This window comes from Eretmochelys imbricata, chromosome 13 (genome assembly GCF_965152235.1).
Source record: "Eretmochelys imbricata isolate rEreImb1 chromosome 13, rEreImb1.hap1, whole genome shotgun sequence".
NCBI lineage: Eukaryota > Metazoa > Chordata > Testudines > Cheloniidae > Eretmochelys > Eretmochelys imbricata.
This window is the reverse complement of record NC_135584.1, coordinates 10,901,504-10,921,012: the sequence shown is the minus strand read 5'-3', so window position 1 is coordinate 10,921,012 and position 19,509 is coordinate 10,901,504. Positions and strand designations below refer to the sequence as shown.

Here is a 19,509-nt window from a genome sequence, read left to right as displayed (position 1 = left end):
CACTATTCAAAACTATGCAGTGACTTTTATTGTGAGTTTTAAGATGCTGTTTGATGGATATAGTTAACTTTAAAAGTACCGTTTTAGCTCAGCTATCCAATAACGCTTTAACAGCAGTTTATCAAAACAAGTATTTTTTATACAAACATTCATTTATACTTCAGACTTCAAGTAATACCTTCCATCTAAATCAAGTTATATCATTCAACTGCCCAAGACAAACATAACACCAACTTTGCCAGCCCAAGCTATTTTGCTTAATTTTGGGCTTGGTCCCAAAAGAGGTAGAGGCCGTGAATCAAACCACTGAATTCCACCCAAGTAGGATTCACTAACATGTCAATCTCCTGCAACGTCTGCAATCTTACCTAGGATAAAAAACTATTTTATATAAGTGTTCAGCTAAATACAGGAACAAGCTCTGAATGTTAGATTATTTCATTTGAAACAAATGTTCAGTCCAATGGAACTAACATGTTAGTGAAGCCCCACCACATAACGTTCAGTCACAAGAATTTGTAACTTCTCTCCAAGTTTTAATTTAAAACCTACCTAATATACAAATATACTTTTAAATAACAAATATAAGAATAAATATATTTCAACTTGGAGAGAAGTTTTAGTATGCTTATTTTAGACACTTAGAGCTATTAATTGATATAGCTGTATTCACTATTATTTCTCTACAAATGCTGCTGCTGCCATAGAAGTCCTCATGCTTCCTCTTGCTGAAGCTGTGAACTCCTCAATTTCAGCATTCAATTTACTGATTACCCATTCCAATGCTTCACGGCCCTGCAATTAAAAAAACAACAACACTTATTCTCATATTTATGAAGAAAAGAAAGGTTTGTAAGTAAATAGCCAAGGTATCATATTTTCTTGAAGACTAGCTAGAACAAAACAGTTGAAACAGGGGAGCCAAGAGTGAGTACAGATATACCTCCACTATTCATGCAAACTGGAAGATCTTTCCCCCAAGCCCCAGACTTCCCTTTAAAACCTTTATAGGGCTAACCTATGAAAGACCATAGCTAATTGATGGTATTTGAGCCCAGGTGGTGGTCAACATTTTTCAATTTATACTCTGGACTGAAATCTAAAATTAATTTTCGCTATTATTCTCTTTGACAGGCAGAAAACATTTATAAATGTAATTAGGTTTTGACAAAATGTATACAAGGTTGACAATGTGACTTTTTGTTTAACACACACACCCAATTTTACAATACACAAGCTACAGCTTCACACCCCCTTGGAATCCTTTTGGACACCTAACTGTTGCTGGAATCTCAAACAGCTGACACTAATTATAGCCAAAACTGGTTAAAAGAATGCACCCCATCTTATTAAAAAAACCATTTGGTCAGATAAGCCAGGTCTTTGGAATCTCCAGGTAAGAATAACTGCATTGTATGATATTCCTAGTCACAAGTACCCCCAACAATATTGAAGTTGACTGAAGTTCCACAGGTAAGATTGAGTTGAGTTTTACATGAAAGAGGGACTGAATCACTTCATTAAGTATGAAGATAAAGTACAGTATTTTCTTTCAGCACAGAATACATTTTCTGAAAATTTACAAGCAAATCAGTTAGATTATGAGTTTAAATTAAAAAACTCAGTCCTGTAGTGGACCTGAAGGGAAAAAAAAGTCAAATGTCTTTAAATCAATTGAATCCGAGATTTACAAACACTTATGTGCTAATCATAATTGTATGGTTATTGAAAAGTGCAAATACAGGGGAGACTTCAAGTTGCCTGGATGTCTTACCTGTGCATTTCCATATGTTAATATACATGGATTTCTCACTACACTGGCTCTTAACAGAATAATGTGTTGAGTTCAAAAGCTGCAATCCTAAATTTAGGCCTTCCATGATACTGGCCCTGGTTTTTGTTTTTTTAAAAGAGAAATTCTCTGTACAATGACAGTCCTTAGAAACTATGATACTGTCAACATCAAGGATTAAGCTACTAAGAAAGAGGAAACAGCACATCTTAAGAACAGGACCAAGGCTTCAGAGTTTACCACCACAGGAGATTAAAATTATCACAAATATCACAGCCTTCAGAATTAAGTGAAGACTCACTTCAGTTTCTCTCTCTCCTACAGCTGCAATAAAAACCACAAGGAAAAAGGTATAGAAAAAAGGAAGAGAAAAATCAGAAAATGAATAATACAACAGTGAGAAAAGAGTGAGGTGAAACATTCAAATAAAACCAAACAGTTTAAAAAAAAATTCACATGACTGACAGATGGGAAGGCAAGGAGGAAAATTAGGTCTCTAGCTGTTCATAGATTTGATTTCAAATTCTTTCAGAGACACTCATAACTAAAATGATGGGCACTATTCTAAAAAACAGAAGAGATATATTAGAAGGGCCATAGATAAAATTGCTATAAATGGCAATAAAATTATCTAGTTTTGTCTTCTTGTCTCTGACACCAGCAAATATCACGGATTATATTCTATGGCTGAAATTTATCCCCATTCAGGAGGCCCACACAACGCCTTAAATGTCTCTTATTCCCCATTTTAAAAGATCTAAACTATACCTAAGTTGTCACATAAAACAATGTGCAGAACATCTTTGCACGAGGTGAATACTATGTGAAGTAGTATTTTCTTTAATTAGGTTTATATTTACTGCCTGTGCATTTTGTCTGTCTCCATGTTTTGTATTCTATGACAATATCAAAAGGTAGGGGTGGCGAAGACCATGCATATAACTAATAAATTAAACTTAAGCAAACCAAAGTTGATGAATTTAGTTCTCATAAAACTGAAGATGTAAATTAAACAAGACCTCAACACACACAGTTTCAACAAATAAAGCGAACAACCAAAGTATCAAGGAAATAAGCAGTTTTTCATTTTTTTGAAGATTTTCTTTAGTTTAACAGTGCTTAAATTGTGATCTGCAAAGTTGCTTCTGTCAAGTCTATGCTTCCCAACCGCTGTAGCGCAATCCACGACCTGTTTGGATTTCCATAGGCTAAGCTGATCAGTTGCACTAAGAAGCAGCAACTTTTTGCATCTGCTTCACATCTGCCCAATGCAGAATTTTGGATGGCGCTTGAACTGGAGGAATAGTAAACATATAAAACAGAACCAAAGTTCAAAGTGACCTGGAGACGCTAGCCCAGACAGCATGGGGATATTTGGTACTAATAAATACACAGTCAACAAGAGGAAAACCCCAAAGGTTCACAGAGAGATGTGATCAAGCAGCCACCCTATCCTGCTAAAATGTGCTTATTTTCATTTTGTCATCTTAAATGTTAGGACAATATTAACAAAGTGCTACTGTTATGCTAGGGAAGGTGCAGAATCAGGATTGGGAGGTTGAGCATGGAGATGCCTATGACAGGATCTGTATTTTAAGAAGTGATTCACACTATGATCCCTTTTGAGAAGCCCTGCCATATCTTTTTCAAAAGTAAACTAAATGTAATATGAACTTAAAAAAACTTAGCGTTTTTTTTTTTTAAACTCCACAAATCAGGAAGCCACATAAAGAACATATATGTAGGAGTCATACTTACTTTATTAGCATTGGAAGAGATAGTGTTTTCCATTAATCCCTCGAGATAACTGCTGACACTGACACCTTTTACAGAGATTATTGCCTCTTGAGTCAAAATGGTTCTGAGTCAAAAAAACAAGTTCACTTTATTTTTTCACATTATAAAAACAAGTAGAGTGTTATTTATAAAAATATAAAATGTCCCTCCCTCCAAATGCCCTGCTTCCACAGATCCACCAGGTAAAACTGTTTCTCTCTCTTGCTTCTGGAATTCTGGAACAGAAAATCATGCACACACTCCCTCAATGGCTAATTGTTTTGAAATGGGCTAGGCTGCTGTGAGGCTGGGCGTGCATGATTCTCTGTTCCAACATTCCAAAATAAGATACAGTAATCCCCACCCACCCACAAATGTCCTTTACTTATTCTTGAATCCTTTAATTCTCCATAGTAAAGGGTAAAAGGGAGGGTCAGCATAGATCTGCAGAGGGAATACATTCAAAGCACAAAAGTCACCTCTTTTTCTCCCTTATGACATTGCCAGGACATATTCCCACTGAGAGAGATGAACTAGCAGCAAAAAATCCTCCAGGAGGTGGCTGTGGAATATTACTAGCTACAAAATAAACACAGCTCTCCCAAAAGGAGCAGCTAATCTGATCTACAATTACTTTAGTTATTCTAAAAGAAATCCAGATGCAGACAGAGGTGTATAGTCTGTGTGCACTCAGGTTGATGGAAAGAGAAGAAAAAAAGAGTAGAGACTCATGAAATTTCTTTTATTTTAATTTTATTTTTTAACCATTTTTCATTTTATTTTCCTGCAACGTGTGTTTAATTTTATCCATTCTATCAATGGGGGGGAGGGGTGATGGGTCTTGCCGAGAGAGGTCACAGAGCAAGCCTGCCCCGCACTTACCTGGCAGTGGCATCATGATGACAGAACGACAGCCAGGCCAAACCTGAAATGGCACTGAGAAACCATGCACCAGGTCGCAACACCCAAGAGCAAGGAGCTGGGCCCAACCCCGTGGGACAGAAGCCATAGCTGCAGGGTGAGTTTTTTGCTTTATATGTTGCTTTTCATTTTATTTCATATTTGTAAAAAACACAGGACTCTGGAAATGAGACTGTTTGGAGACCAGGGATTTTTATACCCTTCATTTTAAAATGCTGAAACAGAGGGGCATATGCTCACTCCCTGAACAGCTGCTATGAAATGGATTCCACTGTCATATGGAAGGGCATGCCATCTCACAGTGGGGATTTGCAGAAGCAATGCCATTAAGGATAATGTAAATTTATTTTACTCTTCTAAAGTGCAATCTTGAAGACAAATATTCATGTGCTTACTTTTCTGGCTCTTGAGGATGTGGTTTATAGATAAGCCTCTCATCTACTGACACCAGATTTGTAAATGAAATCTATGGAATAGAATGAGTTAGATTATTATCATCATCACTTAAATAAAAAAAATTATCATTAAGAAGATGCAATAAACACAACTAGAACAATCTAAGATCTTAACACTCAAATATCTGATTTTAAACACCGTCCTTCAATGTGGTATTCTAATTTATTATTCTAAAATTACAGCTGAATACTATTTCATGAAACTGGTATAAACATACACAAAAGAAATCAATCCTGAAGTTCAAGCTTGCTAAACTACTTTTTCTTCTTACATCCTTCAGCATAGACTGTCAAGACCACAAAAGGATTTCAACAATGACCATGTACAAATGATATACAGTAACAAGCAAAGTACTACACATTAAGGTAGCAGCAATACTACAAAAGAATTTTTGAAACAAAGTGGGATGTTTTGTATTTGCTAATTGCTAATCATTTCTAGTGCAGGTGTTTCATAACAAAGCTGGCAAAAAAGTTCCTTTACTACAATGGGCTATGGGAGGTTGAGAATATGAGGTATGCTATTTTCACGATAAAATTTTCTTTTTCAAACTGTTTATAAAATTTAAACATGTTAGTCAACTAATGACTTTAGCATTATTGATAAAAGAAATTACAATACTTACGTTACTTGACTTAAGTTCCATTGTTTTTTTCACAGGGTCAACTACAGAGTGTTCCTGAACATATGTTTTTGTTCTGCAAGCACCGATGAGCTACAAGAAAGACACCCAAGATTATACATGCAAACACTGCAATAACTATTCTGAAAAATTTAAAGATTTGTATTTACTTTTTTCCTTTCATTTCAACATACTAAGGAATATCAAAGTAAACATTACCATACTGAATAAAGAGTAAGAAATGCGACTAGCCTTAAAATGACAAAGTTGGTATTTATTTTCTGCTTAAAATATTAGGTATAATTTAATTCAATTTCTTTAAAAGGACACCATCGGTCTGAAATCTAACTATTTAATAAAAAAGCTAGAAGTCACACTTCAGAAGTCCCACTGTTCTTCCCTCTGACAGTTTTAAAACCACATGCTCCTATTAAAAAAAATTCTTGCCCATTATGCTGCAAAAAAGCTGCAGAATGATTGTACAGGGGAAAAGGTGAATTTGTCCATAGTCAGTTGTCAAATGTGCAGGGAACAATAAAATAATTTTTCTATAATTCTTTTCCGTTATAGCAACTGTGTTACCTAACAACTGCAGGTAAAGCAATTTATACTGAAATGTGATTTAAGTTAACATCCTTTTAAACTTTGGAAAATTTATACATAAAGTATGCAATAGTCTAAACTATATTATCTACTACTTACAAAACAGAATTCTGTTCATCATTTAAAAGTAACATCACAAAAAATTAGAAGAATGCTATTCTCTCAACTAGATGAGAAATAAGTGGCATGGTTTCCCAAGTCCAACCTTATTCTTCCAGAACATAAAATAGGAGCACTAGCTATTATAAGGAAATAATACTATTCCCTTACTCCCAACCTTCGTCTGTCTTGTCTAGTCAGACTGAATTCGGGGCAGGAACAGTCTCTGACAATGTGTATATAAAGTGCCTTACAACAATGGGATCTAATCTTGATTTATGGGGTATTTAAAACTGATAATAAATAAGGAAGCATGTGGTTCTTCCACCAAGCTAATAAAGGAATTCTCATCATGAGGAAAGCCATGTTAATATATTGGGAATGATTTATGTACCTTTCAGGACCAAAGCATACTACAAAACTGATTCTTCAAGGATCAAACCATAATACAAGAATGTCAGTGTACCTGACAAACCAATACAAATTTACCATTTTTAGGAACAGGACACTTTAAGAGAACAGCTGTTAACCAGATTACTGTTCTGCTTTTCAAGTAACCAAGCAATAAGATACTACAGAGTTGTTATTGCAAGAAAAAAGAAAAGGAGTACTTATGGCACCTTAGAGACTAACCAATTTATTTGAGCATAAGCTTTCGTGAGCTACAGCTCACTCGAAAGCTTATGCTCAAATAAATTGGTTAGTCTCTAAGGTGCCACAAGTACTCCTTTTCTTTTTGTGAATACAGACTAACACGGCTGCTACTCTGAAACCCGTCATATTGCAAGAAAATACATGAAAGGTCATATTGGGCTTTACCCCCCACCTGCCTGCACAAAGCAAGAACTAGACACTAAAGCAGCTTCTGTGCTTGAGGGTAGGTAAAGTTACTGTTCCCTCCCGTGCCACAAGGACGCAAATAATTGTAAAGGAGACAGGGACATGGGATAGCACTAAGGAATGGTGCAGTACACATGATTCCCCAGGCCCTGTGTTGTCCCAAGAAGAGCTGGATTGTAAATTATATATTGTTTTGATTGTTTATAAAAATGTGACAACTCATATGTAATTTCTCTCTCAAATCTTGTAATAATGTACTTACTGATTTTACAATAGAAGGCATCCCCCATTCTGTACTGAGCAGTCTATGGCTATGCAACTTTCCACTGGGATCTATGTGTCTGTCTAGTACGTCAACTCCAATCACACTAGGGTTCATGGGATTTGGGTATTTCTGCATAGCAGCTGTTGTAACTGTTTCCCAGGGGTGACTGACAAAATAAATCAAAATTACCACATTTATAAATTGCACACATTAGTTTGTCATACTTTCTATTACATAATGAAAAAGATGCAGTTTACATTTTGCTTTAAAAATACAGGTACAAAACATATTCAGTTGAAACAATATATAAACAAACCAAACAATTATTTGTGAAATACCAGAGTACTGTAGATTTTTTAAATTATTGGCTTTACTGTAACACAGCAGTTATCAAACTGTGGGTCGTGACCCCATTTTAATGGGGTTGCCAGGGCGGGCTTAGGGAAGCCCGAGCCCCACAACCCTGGGCAGCGGAGCTCAGGTTACAGTCCCCCTGGCTGGGGCTGAAGTCCTTGTGCATAGGTTTTGACCCGTTCCTTGCCCGGGGTGGTGAAGCTCAGGCTTTGCCCCCCACCCGGGGCAGTGGGACTGGGGCGGCCTCAGGCTTCAGTCCCACTCCTGGGTTCACGCAGTAATTTTTGTGGACAGAAGGAGGTCGCAGGGCAATGAAGTTGGAGAACCCTGTCTCACTTGAATTAACAACTATGTAAGACCATGATAATTCCACTGCTGTCCCAAACTACAGAGAAAGTTTCAAGGAGTTTAGCCTAAATAATTAAATAAATGTATTGAGACTTTATTAACTCCAAGGAGCGGTGGGGGGGAGATACTCTACAGAGTTTGCCAGACCCAGCTCTCCTGCACCTAAACATTTCCTGAGGCAGACGCAGCGGGCCGGGCGATCTCTTTCATTGGACTGACGGCTGCTGGCGGAAGGGTCGAGCTTTCGAGCTCTGCCGTAGCTCCGCGGAGCTCGAGGCTCGCCCCTTCTCCCGAGAGACGATTGGCCAATAGGCGAGATCCCCTCGCCCGCCTCCGACGCCCCGCCACCGCGCCTCGTTCATCGGGGTCTGGCGCTCCAGCCCGCACCCACGCATAGGTACGGGCCCCTTGGCAAGAACCGTCTCCCCCCTGGGCCCCGGCCCTCGCTCCCGGGCACACGCAGATTCCCGCGCCACAGGCTGCGAGCGCGTCCCGGGGCCCAGGGTCTCCGGGCCGCGGCGCCTAGGGAGCCCCTGGGCAGGGGCTTTGCCGCCACAGTGCGGGCCGCTGGGCCCAAGGCAGGCCCGCCCGCGGCTCGGGCTCCACACCGCCCCGGCAGGCGAACAAGCCTCTCCACGCGGGCCCAGGCCCGAACGCGGTCGCTCACCCCCCGCGGCCGTTGCGCGCGCGTGGCCTAGCCCCGCCCCTTACTCGAAGACATGCTCAGAGGTCCAGATCTTCATGGTGCCGGCGGTAACCGGCCCGGGGCGGGCGGTGCTGCGGCCGCGCGTCTCCCACGCACGCGGCGCCCCTGCCGTCCCTGCGAATGGAACGGAAGCCGGAGCCGGCAGCAGCCCCTGCGCCTGCGCCGTGAGGGGAGGAGCGTTAGGCCCTAGTGAGGGAGGGGGAAGAGGCTCCCGTCTCCAATCTTACGCTCTTGCGTCAGGGTGACATCAGAAGGGAAGCGCCACTCGTCGTGAGGCCACGTGCTGGGCTGGCTCCCCCTCCCCAGACAGACGCGCGCGCCTGCGGCTGTCTCGTGACATAATTGCACTCAGGACGCATGCGTACCCAATAGGCCGGCTAGCCTTGCGCGACACTTCCAGCCCCCCCCCCCCCCGGGTCCCCTCGGTGTTCCTCGCGCGTGCGGCTGCGCAGCCTGGCAACTGACTCCCGCTGAGCCTGGCTAGGGGCGGGGCGGTGGGAGGCGAGTGGGCATCCTCTGGCTTGCCGCTACGCGGGGCACAGCGTGGGAGGAGGACAAGTACGCTCAGCATTGCTCGGAGGCGGTGCACGGTGCAGGACTCGCTATTTACCACCAGCTCGGGCCCTGCGCTGCGGAGCGGGGGAGGCAGCACTTGTCCAGTCCGCTCCAGGCAGCGTCATGTGCAAACGGGAGGCGGTCACCCCCCTGCAAAGTAATGGACTCCACGCAAAGCTAGTAATGAAGATGCAGAAGGTTCAGATTAAGCATGAAGTCGCTCTCAGTGGTGTTACAGAAGCAGCAGATTTAAGGGGGGGGGGGTACAATGAGGAAATTAAGTTTATACAAAAAGCAAACTACTACGGTTTGTGGCAGCCCCTGCTTTATTTCTAAAAGTGAATAAACCCCTCTTCGTTTAAATATTACATTATATATTACATATATTTTCCCACCACCTCTCAACACCCAGCCTTAAGACCTACACTACTGCTTTCTCTTTCTAGAGTCACTGGAAGTGTTCTCCCTTAGTGTCTAATACTTCCCCCTCCTGTTTGTTCCTGTAAACTGAACCCTAATCAGATTTAAAAAAAAAATCCAGCCATCTCCAAAAAAGCACAAGTAGTCAATATTCCAGAGTGAGAGTTTCTTCAGCTGCTTTATAAACTGGTGGGAAAATCCTCCTTGAATTCTTCTTAACCCATGGATGTTTTATTATTTCTTTGAGAGAGAGCCTCAAAGAAGGAGTGCGCTTAAGTGTTTTTGAAATAAGGTCCTTGGCACCATCAGGCACCCATGTGGGAAATGCAAATTTAACCTTGAAATAAAAAAATAGAGACAATATTAGTTCCACAAGGTAACAGCAGTATGATGCAAGTACAATGGATAGTATAATATCACCTAGGAGCCTCAGTCATGGACCAGGACCCCCATCAACACGATAGACTGTGGTCTCAGCACACCAGCCACCTAGCTGTCAAGTTTTTTGTAGTCTTCACAGCTACAAGAAGTACTGCTTAAAAAGGTAATAAAGATGTAAGAGTATTACCAAAGCCAGGTAATTCCATGATAGTAAACTAGTGTCTTCAAAAAGACTATAAGAATGCAAGACTGTTGACAGTTATTAGGATTTGGAATTCCAGTAAATCTGATAGTGTAGAGTTGGGTTATAATGACTACAGCTGAATTTCAGTGCAAAGTAAGATTCTTTGTGTGCTCCAGAATTATATTGTAACATCTCCTATACCAGATCATTGTCACAGCAGCCACAGAATAGATCTAATCACAAGAACTTTATCTGATATACTTTTAACCCTGATTAATGTGCAAAATAAGATCAATGTTTCTGGCATAATACACTCCCCATTATCTGCGATACAGCGTGCACATTAGAGTCACAGTCAAGGACACTAGCTGATAGCGTTCACTGGAATAAATTGGTCGGCTGCTGAATTTTAAAGAGACATTTTGTACTAAGCAGCGTGGAAGACAGCTAGAATTAATGAAGGAGAGTAACCTTCATTGAATAAGGCCAGTATTAGAACCAACTGGTACATTTTGTATCTGTATCCCTAGTCTTCAATATATTTATCTACATTTGTTCATCCCCCTCCTCCACCGTGTCAATTTTGCAGATAGAAACTGAAATTACAGCCTCAGTCTTGATCACAATGGCAAATCAATGGCAAAACTCCGGTAGATTGTGTGGGTACAAGACAAGGCCCCAAATCTATATTCAAGATGACCCACTGTTTCAAATTAGGTAGTTTACATCTTGTCACCACTTTTCACCCCAAACTCCGTACAAAAAGGAGCAGCTGTCTGAAACACATCCAACACTAATTTAGATTTAACAGTTTTGCCATATGTATTGCCAGTTGAAGTGCCACAGTATGTGCTATTTTTAGCAACGAGGTAGCACAGTTGATGAGTGCTTCAGTAAAAGGGAGTGCTTCACACTACTATTCAAGGACTCTGGTTGATTTAAGAATGAGTCCATGTGTTCTGAAGGCATCTTTAGTCAACAGTGCCCAACTACAGCCTTTGAAGAGGGAAATGGTAAGGGCAAGAAAAAGAAACCAGGATTTTCTTGTAATAAACAACGTTATTCTGACATTGTTCTGAAGATTTTAACTGGGAATGTCAGGGCTCCTAATGAATACTGAGATGGTATCAAACAAGATGCCCAGTTCTCTGTAATGCACTCTGACAGTCCTTTAACCAGTCAAGTTTGATGCCAACAAAATCAAAACCCAAGCAGTGTCCGATTCTAAAGAAGAGAATTTATTGGCCTGGTTATCAGTGATGCTGACAGTTCTGAGCTCCTACTCTAATCTTTTATATGATTAGTTTATTGGTAGGCTTGCCAGAATGTTTGTTTTTTAATGTAAGTCAATGAAATATCTAATGTTTAAGCTTTTTTCCATTTTTATCAGTTTAAATTTTCACAGTTGCAGAAAATTATGGGGATCAGACAATTATTAATGACAGATTCAAAAAGTTAAAGCTTTATAACCATTAAAACACAAGTTGTCAACATCAGTCAAAATATACAAAGTAAATATCCTTAAAACAAAAAGTTCTCAAGCAGCATTTGTCTTACTTTGCCTCTAATCATCAATGAAGCTATTATTTCATTGGTTTGTGCGTACCATGAAATCAGCTTTCACTGATTTAAAAAAAAAGCCCTTCAGAGCCTAATTTGTTTGCCTGTGGGAGAAGGTTTTCTTTGCTCTCAAAACCAAGTAACCTTTTCCATGGATTTAGGAAAGCATACCTCTGCAATTCTTTTGTATGTTTCATTGCGGGTGGGTGCTTCAAATGGTGCATACCCCACAAGACACTCAAAACATAGAACACCAACACACCAGACATCAACATTTTCATCATGGGTTCTCCCATCGATCATTTCTGGGGCAAGGTAATCTGTTGTGCCACAAAATGTGGTCCTCCTATTTAAAAAACAAATCACCAGTCATTTTGTTGCATTAAAATAAGGTAGAGTAAATTTATCATCAATAACTGATTTACTACAAAAAGAAAAGGAGGACTTGTGGCACCTTAGAGGCTAACAAATTTATTTGAGCATAAGCTTTCGTGAGCTACAGCTCACTTCATCAGATGCATCCGATGTGCATCCAATGAAGCGAGCTGTAGCTCACGAAAGCTTATGCTCAAATACATTTGTTAGTCTCTAAGGTGCCACAAGTCCTCCTTTTCTTTTTGCGAATACAGACTAATACGGCTGCTACTCTGAAACCTGATTTACTACACACATCCACACCCAATTTATTAGAACTTTAGGGGCCAGATTTGGACCCACTAGAATCTGAGCGGTTTTGAAAATCTTTCCCTCGGTAGGATGTCATCTTTGTGGCCTAGGTGTGGGGAAAGCAGATTAGCTTCTGTCTCAATCCTAGGAAATGCTTTAATTACCCAACAACTTTGACCCATTTAACCCAATTAACTTTGACCAATTAAGGCCCAAACTTTAAAAATTGTGTATGCAAGCTGGGTGACTCCGTGCATACAATTTCTTAAGTTTCACTCTAAAGGAGTAGTTTTGATTGGCTTCAGGAGTTATGTCTAGTCCCCAGAGATCTAAATGAGGTCAAACAGAAGCTACATGAGGGGTTAGGCTGAATAGTCAAAAACATCCTCTGAGTGCTTCATGAAAGACAAGAGGGACTTGTATGGGCCCATGACAGTAATATTTGAGACTATATTCTGTGTCGCAAGAATCTTAGAAAAAAATAAAGATTCTAATATCTAAGGAAAGCCATATGCAATATTTTGCTTTCTTTCCTCAAAGTGCCAGTCAAGGTGTAGAGATAGCCAGCCTTGAAGGAGAGCTTCTCTCAACTATTGGTCCTGGGGCTGCTGACAGACCTTCTCTTTGTTCATGCTGTCTGAAGGACTGCATAGTGGAAGCAAAGCAGGGCACAAGGAGTATACTTTTCATGCCTTTGTGGAGGCTTGAGGATTCATTTCAGTGTTCAAGGGCCCACACAACCTTGAACCAATCCTGCTCTTCCTTGCTCACCATCAGTGGTGTCACAATCCAATGATTGTCCACAGTTCATGTCTTTGGAGACAATTATGTGGCATCAGTGAATCAAGATGAGAGGATTAGGATATTAGACAGATTTTACCAAAATGTTGTCAGTGGAGGAGCTGGAAATACAGGACAGTCGAATAGAGACTGAGTCCATATAGTAGTGGTCTTACAACTGAAAAAAGGAGTCAGACTCACCTGAGTGACGGAGCATGCACGGACCAGCCAAAATCCGCTAACTTCAGTTCCCCTTTAAGTCCTAGCAGGAGGTTTTCAGGCTTGATATCTCGGTGGATCACTTTCTGAGCATGGCAGTATATCAGAGCATCAGATATTTCTTCTACATACTGCAGAATGTGCCACACCCAAGATAATTATACAGTCAAACACAGTTTATGTAGTGGTTTTCTATAGGAAATACGATTTAGCCATTTAGTAAGTTAAATACAAACCTTATTGTGGCTCAGCAGTGAGTGATTTGGTTTGATATTTACCATGTTTGTTTTGATATTGCTTGTAAGAGTTGCTTAGAAAGCTAATGGTAGTATTATATAAAACCAGGGATGGATGTACTGAACCTCTGAGGATTAGAAAGAAGCCTTGACACATCTTGGCAATTCCTGGCTCTATCCAGGAACTGGAACATTTGGCAGTCACACAAGACACTCTGTGAGCAAGTTATTTCCAACTAGTTTTACTTAGGCAAGAAGATTTGTTCTGCATACAAACCCAGCGTATGTCTACAGTGCATATATTATTATAGTTTCAAGATGAGCTTCCATTCCCCTTCACAAAACGTAAGCAGCATCAACACTTTACTCACGGTGGCAGTTCTTGTCTCCTCAAAACGCTCATGTTTTTGCAATTCTTTGTATAGCTCCCCTCCTGGAGCATATTCCAACATCAGGTAGATCCGTGTTCTGTCATGAAAGTAGTTATAAAATCTCAAAATATTTGGATGCCTAAAAAAAGCCAGAAAGGTCATGTTTGGTAGCTGAAAGTCAAACAAGTACCACAACACTGAAGCCAAATGTTAAGGTAGCTTCTTGATTCCAACCACCACATTCCTATTCAGTTGGATCAGGAGTGTTATGAAAGCTTGCACATGTGGGAAAATAATAATCCCATGGTTTAGTTGGTCTAGTGGTGAATTAAATGGATCAGGTATGTACAAACCAGGCACAATACATTACTAACAGAAGGATATAGGACAACTGGACTTAAGTAGCACTGGCTGCTGACTTAACAGGAGTAGAAGCCATGTTGTAGAAATGGCGCTTGTTATTTTAGAGGTCTGGGGGAGAAAGGCTAAAGCATTCCCCCCAGGATTAGTGGGATGCATTTGGAGCTGCTGTGACAATTTATGAATGCTGTATGTGACCTGGCTTTTGGCATGTTTACTGCACTGAGTTTATTTGATAATAAGGTTGTCAGGAAATGCAAGAAGCCAGGACAATTGCCTAGAAAACAGACTTTCAGCAAGCACCCAGGAATATGGACTTTAATGTTACTACCCACACTTTTTTTAAGCTATCTGAACTGGTTTAACTAGGCTCAGAAAACACAGGAGAACAATAAGACTTGGGGCTGGATAAAGAGTCACTATAGAGAGGGAGGGTGAAGTCAGGTTCCAGAAGTGGAGTGTCTGGGATATTAGACCTGAGTACGGTCTCTGCTAAGGGACAGCAAGCCTTTAAGGCAAGACAGATATGTAGGTAACCCTTTTATTGCTTTAATAAATTTTTGTCTTATGCTTTGTTCATGCTGTTAAGATTAAACTCTTTCCACTAGTCACAAGCTCCCAAGGGGAAGAACTGCAGGTATCCAAACCTACTTGGGCTTTTTGGGGTGAGCACAGACAATACACAGGGTACTGTCGCCTCAGAGTTGGTAGGAGAAGGACACAAGGCTGAACACCTGAGGGGGTGCATTTGGCTCAGAGGTGCAGTTAGCCTTGTAACTGTGATAGTCAGGAATTAGGTCAGTCAGAAGCATGTGGAGATTGGTACAACTGAACCATGTTAGAAATCAAGACAGCAAGCTCAGCATCTCAGCTTTCCCAATGAGATCCTCTTTAGTTCGAAACTGAACAGTGATCAGAATTAGGTCGCTCCAGAGTCTAGCCTGAAGTAGACAACTGGAAAAGGCAAGGGAACAATTTTTTTGGGAGGGGGGTTGGAGGCCCACCAGCGCGCACACCATTTCGTTTGGTGTATATTTCTTAGATAATAGCAATGAAGAATGTAGTTTGTAGGGATAGATCTCAGAGCTATTTTCTTCACCCATATGACAAACTAGTGAGGGCACCCTCTACCTTCTTTCCCACCTCTCAAGTTCACCAATTCAGGCTAAGTTGTTTTGAAGTAAGGTAATCATGTTTTCTACTTCTGTGTATCACCAAAAAGGCAACCCATAAGACTGGATCCAGTTTGTCGAGCTTGCCACTCGGGTGGTCTAGGATGAACGGCAGTCTGGCTCATGCTGAAGTGGAGGGTGCAAAAACTAAGTCAGCCAGGGATACCAGCATTCCTCAGGCTGTAAATCCCACTGCATGGTTATTTTATTTACTTTCAGCACAGCTGCTTACCTGAGATGACTCAAAATTTCTATTTCTCTTCGGAGCTGGTGCTCCAGTTGTGATTTCTCCAGGGCAGACTTGAAGATGACTTTTAGGGCTAGGATGAAGTGGGTATTCTGTTCACGAGCCAAATAAACGGTTCCAAATCGACCTTTCCCAAGTGGCCGCCCAATTTCAAAGTCATCAATGCACCACATTTTCCTGCATACAGTATAAGAGTCAGTATTAGAGCTATAACATTAGTAATTCCCAGTAAATGGAGAAATATCAGACAAATTCAATCTTGCTGTAAAGCAGATGTCACTGCATCTGCTTAACCATATCATGAGGGGGTCAGTATATTTCAACATGTTTAAGTTTTCTGTTTACTACATTTAGATATTCAATAGCATACAAGTGAATGGGTAGACAAAAAGTTATTGAAGACAGTCAACTTTCCCCAGTGTAAGCCCTCCATGCTAAAATAGTCCTACTATTTTAGCAAAGTAAATGTGTATAAATAAAGCCTTGGTAGACTCAATTCTAACCTCCAAGTTACTTGAAAAAAATAGGGCTCAGGTTATCAGGGTCATACATGCACCTATATGTTCAGTTGTGCTTAATTTGCACATGCAAATGGAGAACTGGATACTTGCCTGCCCATGTATGCTCACCTGCCATGATTTCACATGTAAGCGCCTGCACTTTTGCATATGCACATTGCTGGAAAAATCTAGGCCTTAAATACTATTCTCTACAATGTAAGATATACAGAGTTCTAAATATCTTAGGGGAAAGGCCCTTTAAATATCCATATCTTTTAAACCCAACTCAGGAAATCTGCAAGACAGTTCTTACACAGTAAAAAAGCTAGTAGTTCCATAGTATCTAGAGGTTTGGGATGATCTGGAGACTTCTACAGCAAACAATATTAATGCTCCAGAAGCAGCAAATTGAGATATTTTCTGAATAGTTACCTTGGCAGCTGAGAAACAGAGGCACGTTTGGTGTCCATTTCTGAACCATCTTCCTCATCTGTAAAACAAATACATCAGCTTTGGAACAGAAATTGTGTCTTTTTATGCTGTAGCTTGTAGAGTGGATTTGAGAGCTTTTCGATGGATGAATGGGGGAGGAAGTCTTCACTGAATAGGAATTCTACCGTGAAAACAGACAGCCCTAGGAACGTTTGGACATAGTGTTAATGTGAGACATCGTGTCACCCATTAATTGTGGTGGCAATAAAGTGCAATTTAAAATAATAGGATGAAGATGGAAGGGTGGGTGAGTGATGACCAGAGCCCAGAGTTAAAACAGTGATTGCTATCTCATGATGGAAGGGGACTGAAGAAGCTGGCATGCCCAGGCAACTCTTGCATCCTTGAATAGGAAGATGATCACTGAAACTACCAGCATGTTTAACATAAGAGTCAAGGGGGAATCTCAGGCTGTCCTTAAAGGAAAACTGCACCTAATTTTATTAATCAGTCTAAATGTGTCTGGAGCACAATAAGCATCAATTGTCTCTGGGCCAATTTCTGCCCCTTGGTACATGGAGCTCCAGTTGACTAGGAATAAACACACCATTAAAAAAAAAAGTTTCACAGTCTCATTTTTATCTTTGTAGAAGGTCCTGTGTCTTTTGTACCATTAAATACTGAGAGTTCTTTTTAAGGCTGAACTGCCCTTTACATATTACTGACATTTGTATTGTTTCTGCATTTCCTTATAAAGTAAGAGGCCATGAACTGGGAAGCAACACTTCTTTGTTCAGGAACCCATTGAAATGGAGTTATTGACAGGATGCAGCCTGTCCCTGCCTGGTTTGTTCGAGCTCAGCTAGGCTACTTTTGACCAGGTGAAAACACACCCCTATTTCAGTTACTTCTGCTGTTATCACCCGGCTTACAGGTTTGTTTGTTTGTTTTTAAAGCAATGAAAGCATTTCACAAGCTTCTTGGTACACATAAACTCCTTAACAGTGGAAGTTATGGGACTAGTGCCTACATAGGAAGCTTTCAGAGCCAGTCAAGTCTCAACCAGATTTTTAATGGAAAGCATGAATCAGGAGTAGAGAATCTTATTTCACCCTCACCCCACCAAAGTCGTCACTGGTCAAATAACTGCTGGATTACTCCTTGCCCAATTTCAACTCCACTACTTTGCCTTTATATTTTTTGAAGTTATGGTTGAAACTGTAAGCAGTTCTTTGGCAAGTGGGAGACCCCTTCAGGATGTCTGGGAACTGGAAAATTCCCATCTCCACGTAACCTGTGGGATGGGTCCAGCTATGGTTTGAATGAGTAACATACCCTTAGATTCTGATCCTGCTTTGGTTTTCCTTAGGATATTCTTGATTGTTGGAGAAGACGGCCCCTTGCAGGAAAACACTGAAATGCAGGAACTACTCATATGTTTTCTCATGTTCTTCTGGTGCACATCTGAGCTGCTTATAGTCATTGGCTTTGGAGACAACTTTAACAGTGAAAATCCAAGAGACAAGAACACTATGAGGTTAGATTATAAATTCTTTGGGGCAGGGACATTTTTGTTCTGTGTCTGTACAGCCCCTTATCACCAATGGGCCCTGGTTAGCAGGTATGGCTTCTCAGCCCTATCACAATACAAGTAATAATAATAAAAAAAATTAGGCTATACTATACATAAATAAATGTGCACTGTATCGCTCAAGAGTCTTGAGGTATCAGCTTTCAATGTTGTGTCTATTGATCTGTACTGAAAACAACAGGCCAATTTATCATCTGATGATTGTTCAGTGGCCAATAGAATGAGTGGTCTCAGTACCAAATGGACAACTATCCAGCCTCTCAGAAGCCACCATCATAATTTGCACCATTATCAGCAGCAGTCATAGCTTGCATCAGTCTGAACTACTGTTGATGGTCCCCTAATATCAGCATTAAGGCTCATTGACAGGCTGATTCTTTTTTGTGCCTCAATAGAGGACTTCAATCTCTAGTGCTTTTAGACTGGCATTTTGTCACCAATGATAAATTCACTCAGAACTCTAGCCTAGCCTAGGGAACAGTGTAAGGTTGATAATGGCTTAGGTCTCATGTGATAATGCAGTCAATTAGTAGTTCAATAAAAATGGTAGCTTTTTCTTTAGTGTTGCACAAGAAAACAAGCATGATACATACTACTGCAAGCAGTCAAACAAAGAGGCAGGATCTTAACACAAATGCTAACCTAACGCCAGTGAATGGCCTCCCAGCCCATATGCCACAACGACCTACCTTTTTGCCACCTCTGATGTGGCATGTGGCTTCAGTCTCTTTGCTTTCCATGGGGTAATTACGTGCTTAAAGAAAAGGATACCAGGGAGAAAGAGTCATAGTGTCATAGCACTGAACATTATGGCACAAATAGATACTTGCTATGCGAATAGAGGCTCAGCTAGCTGAGAGATAAAAACCTCCACATTGCAAGACTTACACAGGAAGAGCTGGGGCCAGTTTGAGCAAATCCAGGGCAGCCTGAAGTTGGCACTTTAGAGACTGAAATCAAGAACTTACATTTGTTAAACTGAGTTAGTCAATAGTCACTCCCAGCCTCCCCCACACCTTGATGTGCCCGCTGTCCACTGCTCTCTTCAGCTGG

The 19,509-nt window shown here is 40.7% G+C and overlaps 2 protein-coding genes and 1 long non-coding RNA gene across 3 annotated transcripts; 1 reads left to right on the top strand and 2 right to left on the bottom strand.

Moving 5' to 3' along the window:
- On the bottom strand, positions 1 to 8,938 carry PRELID3B (PRELI domain containing 3B). The gene is made up of 6 exons (XM_077831603.1): positions 8,788 to 8,938; positions 7,372 to 7,540; positions 5,571 to 5,660; positions 4,885 to 4,955; positions 3,551 to 3,653; positions 1 to 795 (listed from the first exon to the last, which is right to left on the bottom strand). The coding sequence occupies exons 1-6, from the start codon at positions 8,817 to 8,819 to the stop codon at positions 676 to 678; spliced, it is 585 nt and encodes a 194-aa protein (XP_077687729.1). The 5' UTR covers positions 8,820 to 8,938; the 3' UTR covers positions 1 to 675.
- On the top strand, positions 4,456 to 5,461 carry LOC144273129 (uncharacterized). The gene is made up of 3 exons (XR_013347736.1): positions 4,456 to 4,586; positions 5,226 to 5,310; positions 5,392 to 5,461. It is a non-coding gene; the product is annotated as an uncharacterized LOC144273129 (long non-coding RNA).
- Positions 8,939 to 9,902: 964 nt separating the features above from the next.
- On the bottom strand, positions 9,903 to 19,196 carry LOC144273127 (aurora kinase C-like). The gene is made up of 8 exons (XM_077831602.1): positions 19,146 to 19,196; positions 18,201 to 18,363; positions 16,866 to 16,923; positions 15,919 to 16,110; positions 14,155 to 14,293; positions 13,530 to 13,678; positions 12,054 to 12,228; positions 9,903 to 10,094 (listed from the first exon to the last, which is right to left on the bottom strand). Exons 1-8 carry the CDS (start codon positions 19,194 to 19,196, stop codon positions 9,903 to 9,905), a joined length of 1,119 nt encoding a protein of 372 aa, XP_077687728.1.
- Between the last annotated feature and the right edge of the window lie 313 nt (positions 19,197 to 19,509).

Coding starts and splice junctions, on each gene's coding strand:
- PRELID3B (XM_077831603.1), bottom strand. CDS start 8,819: ATGAAGATCTGGACCTCTGAGCATGTCTTCGA. Junction 7,541..8,787: donor ACCTCTGAGCATGTCTTCGA/GTAAGGGGCGGG, acceptor TTATTTTGTCAG/TCACCCCTGGGAAACAGTTA. Junction 4,956..5,570: donor TGGAACTTAAGTCAAGTAAC/GTAAGTATTGTA, acceptor TCTATTCCATAG/ATTTCATTTACAAATCTGGT.
- LOC144273127 (XM_077831602.1), bottom strand. CDS start 19,196: ATGGAAAGCAAAGAGACTGAAGCCACATGCCACATCAGAGGTGGCAAA. Junction 16,111..16,865: donor TCTGTTTCTCAGCTGCCAAG/GTAACTATTCAG, acceptor TACTGTATGCAG/GAAAATGTGGTGCATTGATG. Junction 12,229..13,529: donor GTGCATGCTCCGTCACTCAG/GTGAGTCTGACT, acceptor TTTTTTAAATAG/GAGGACCACATTTTGTGGCA.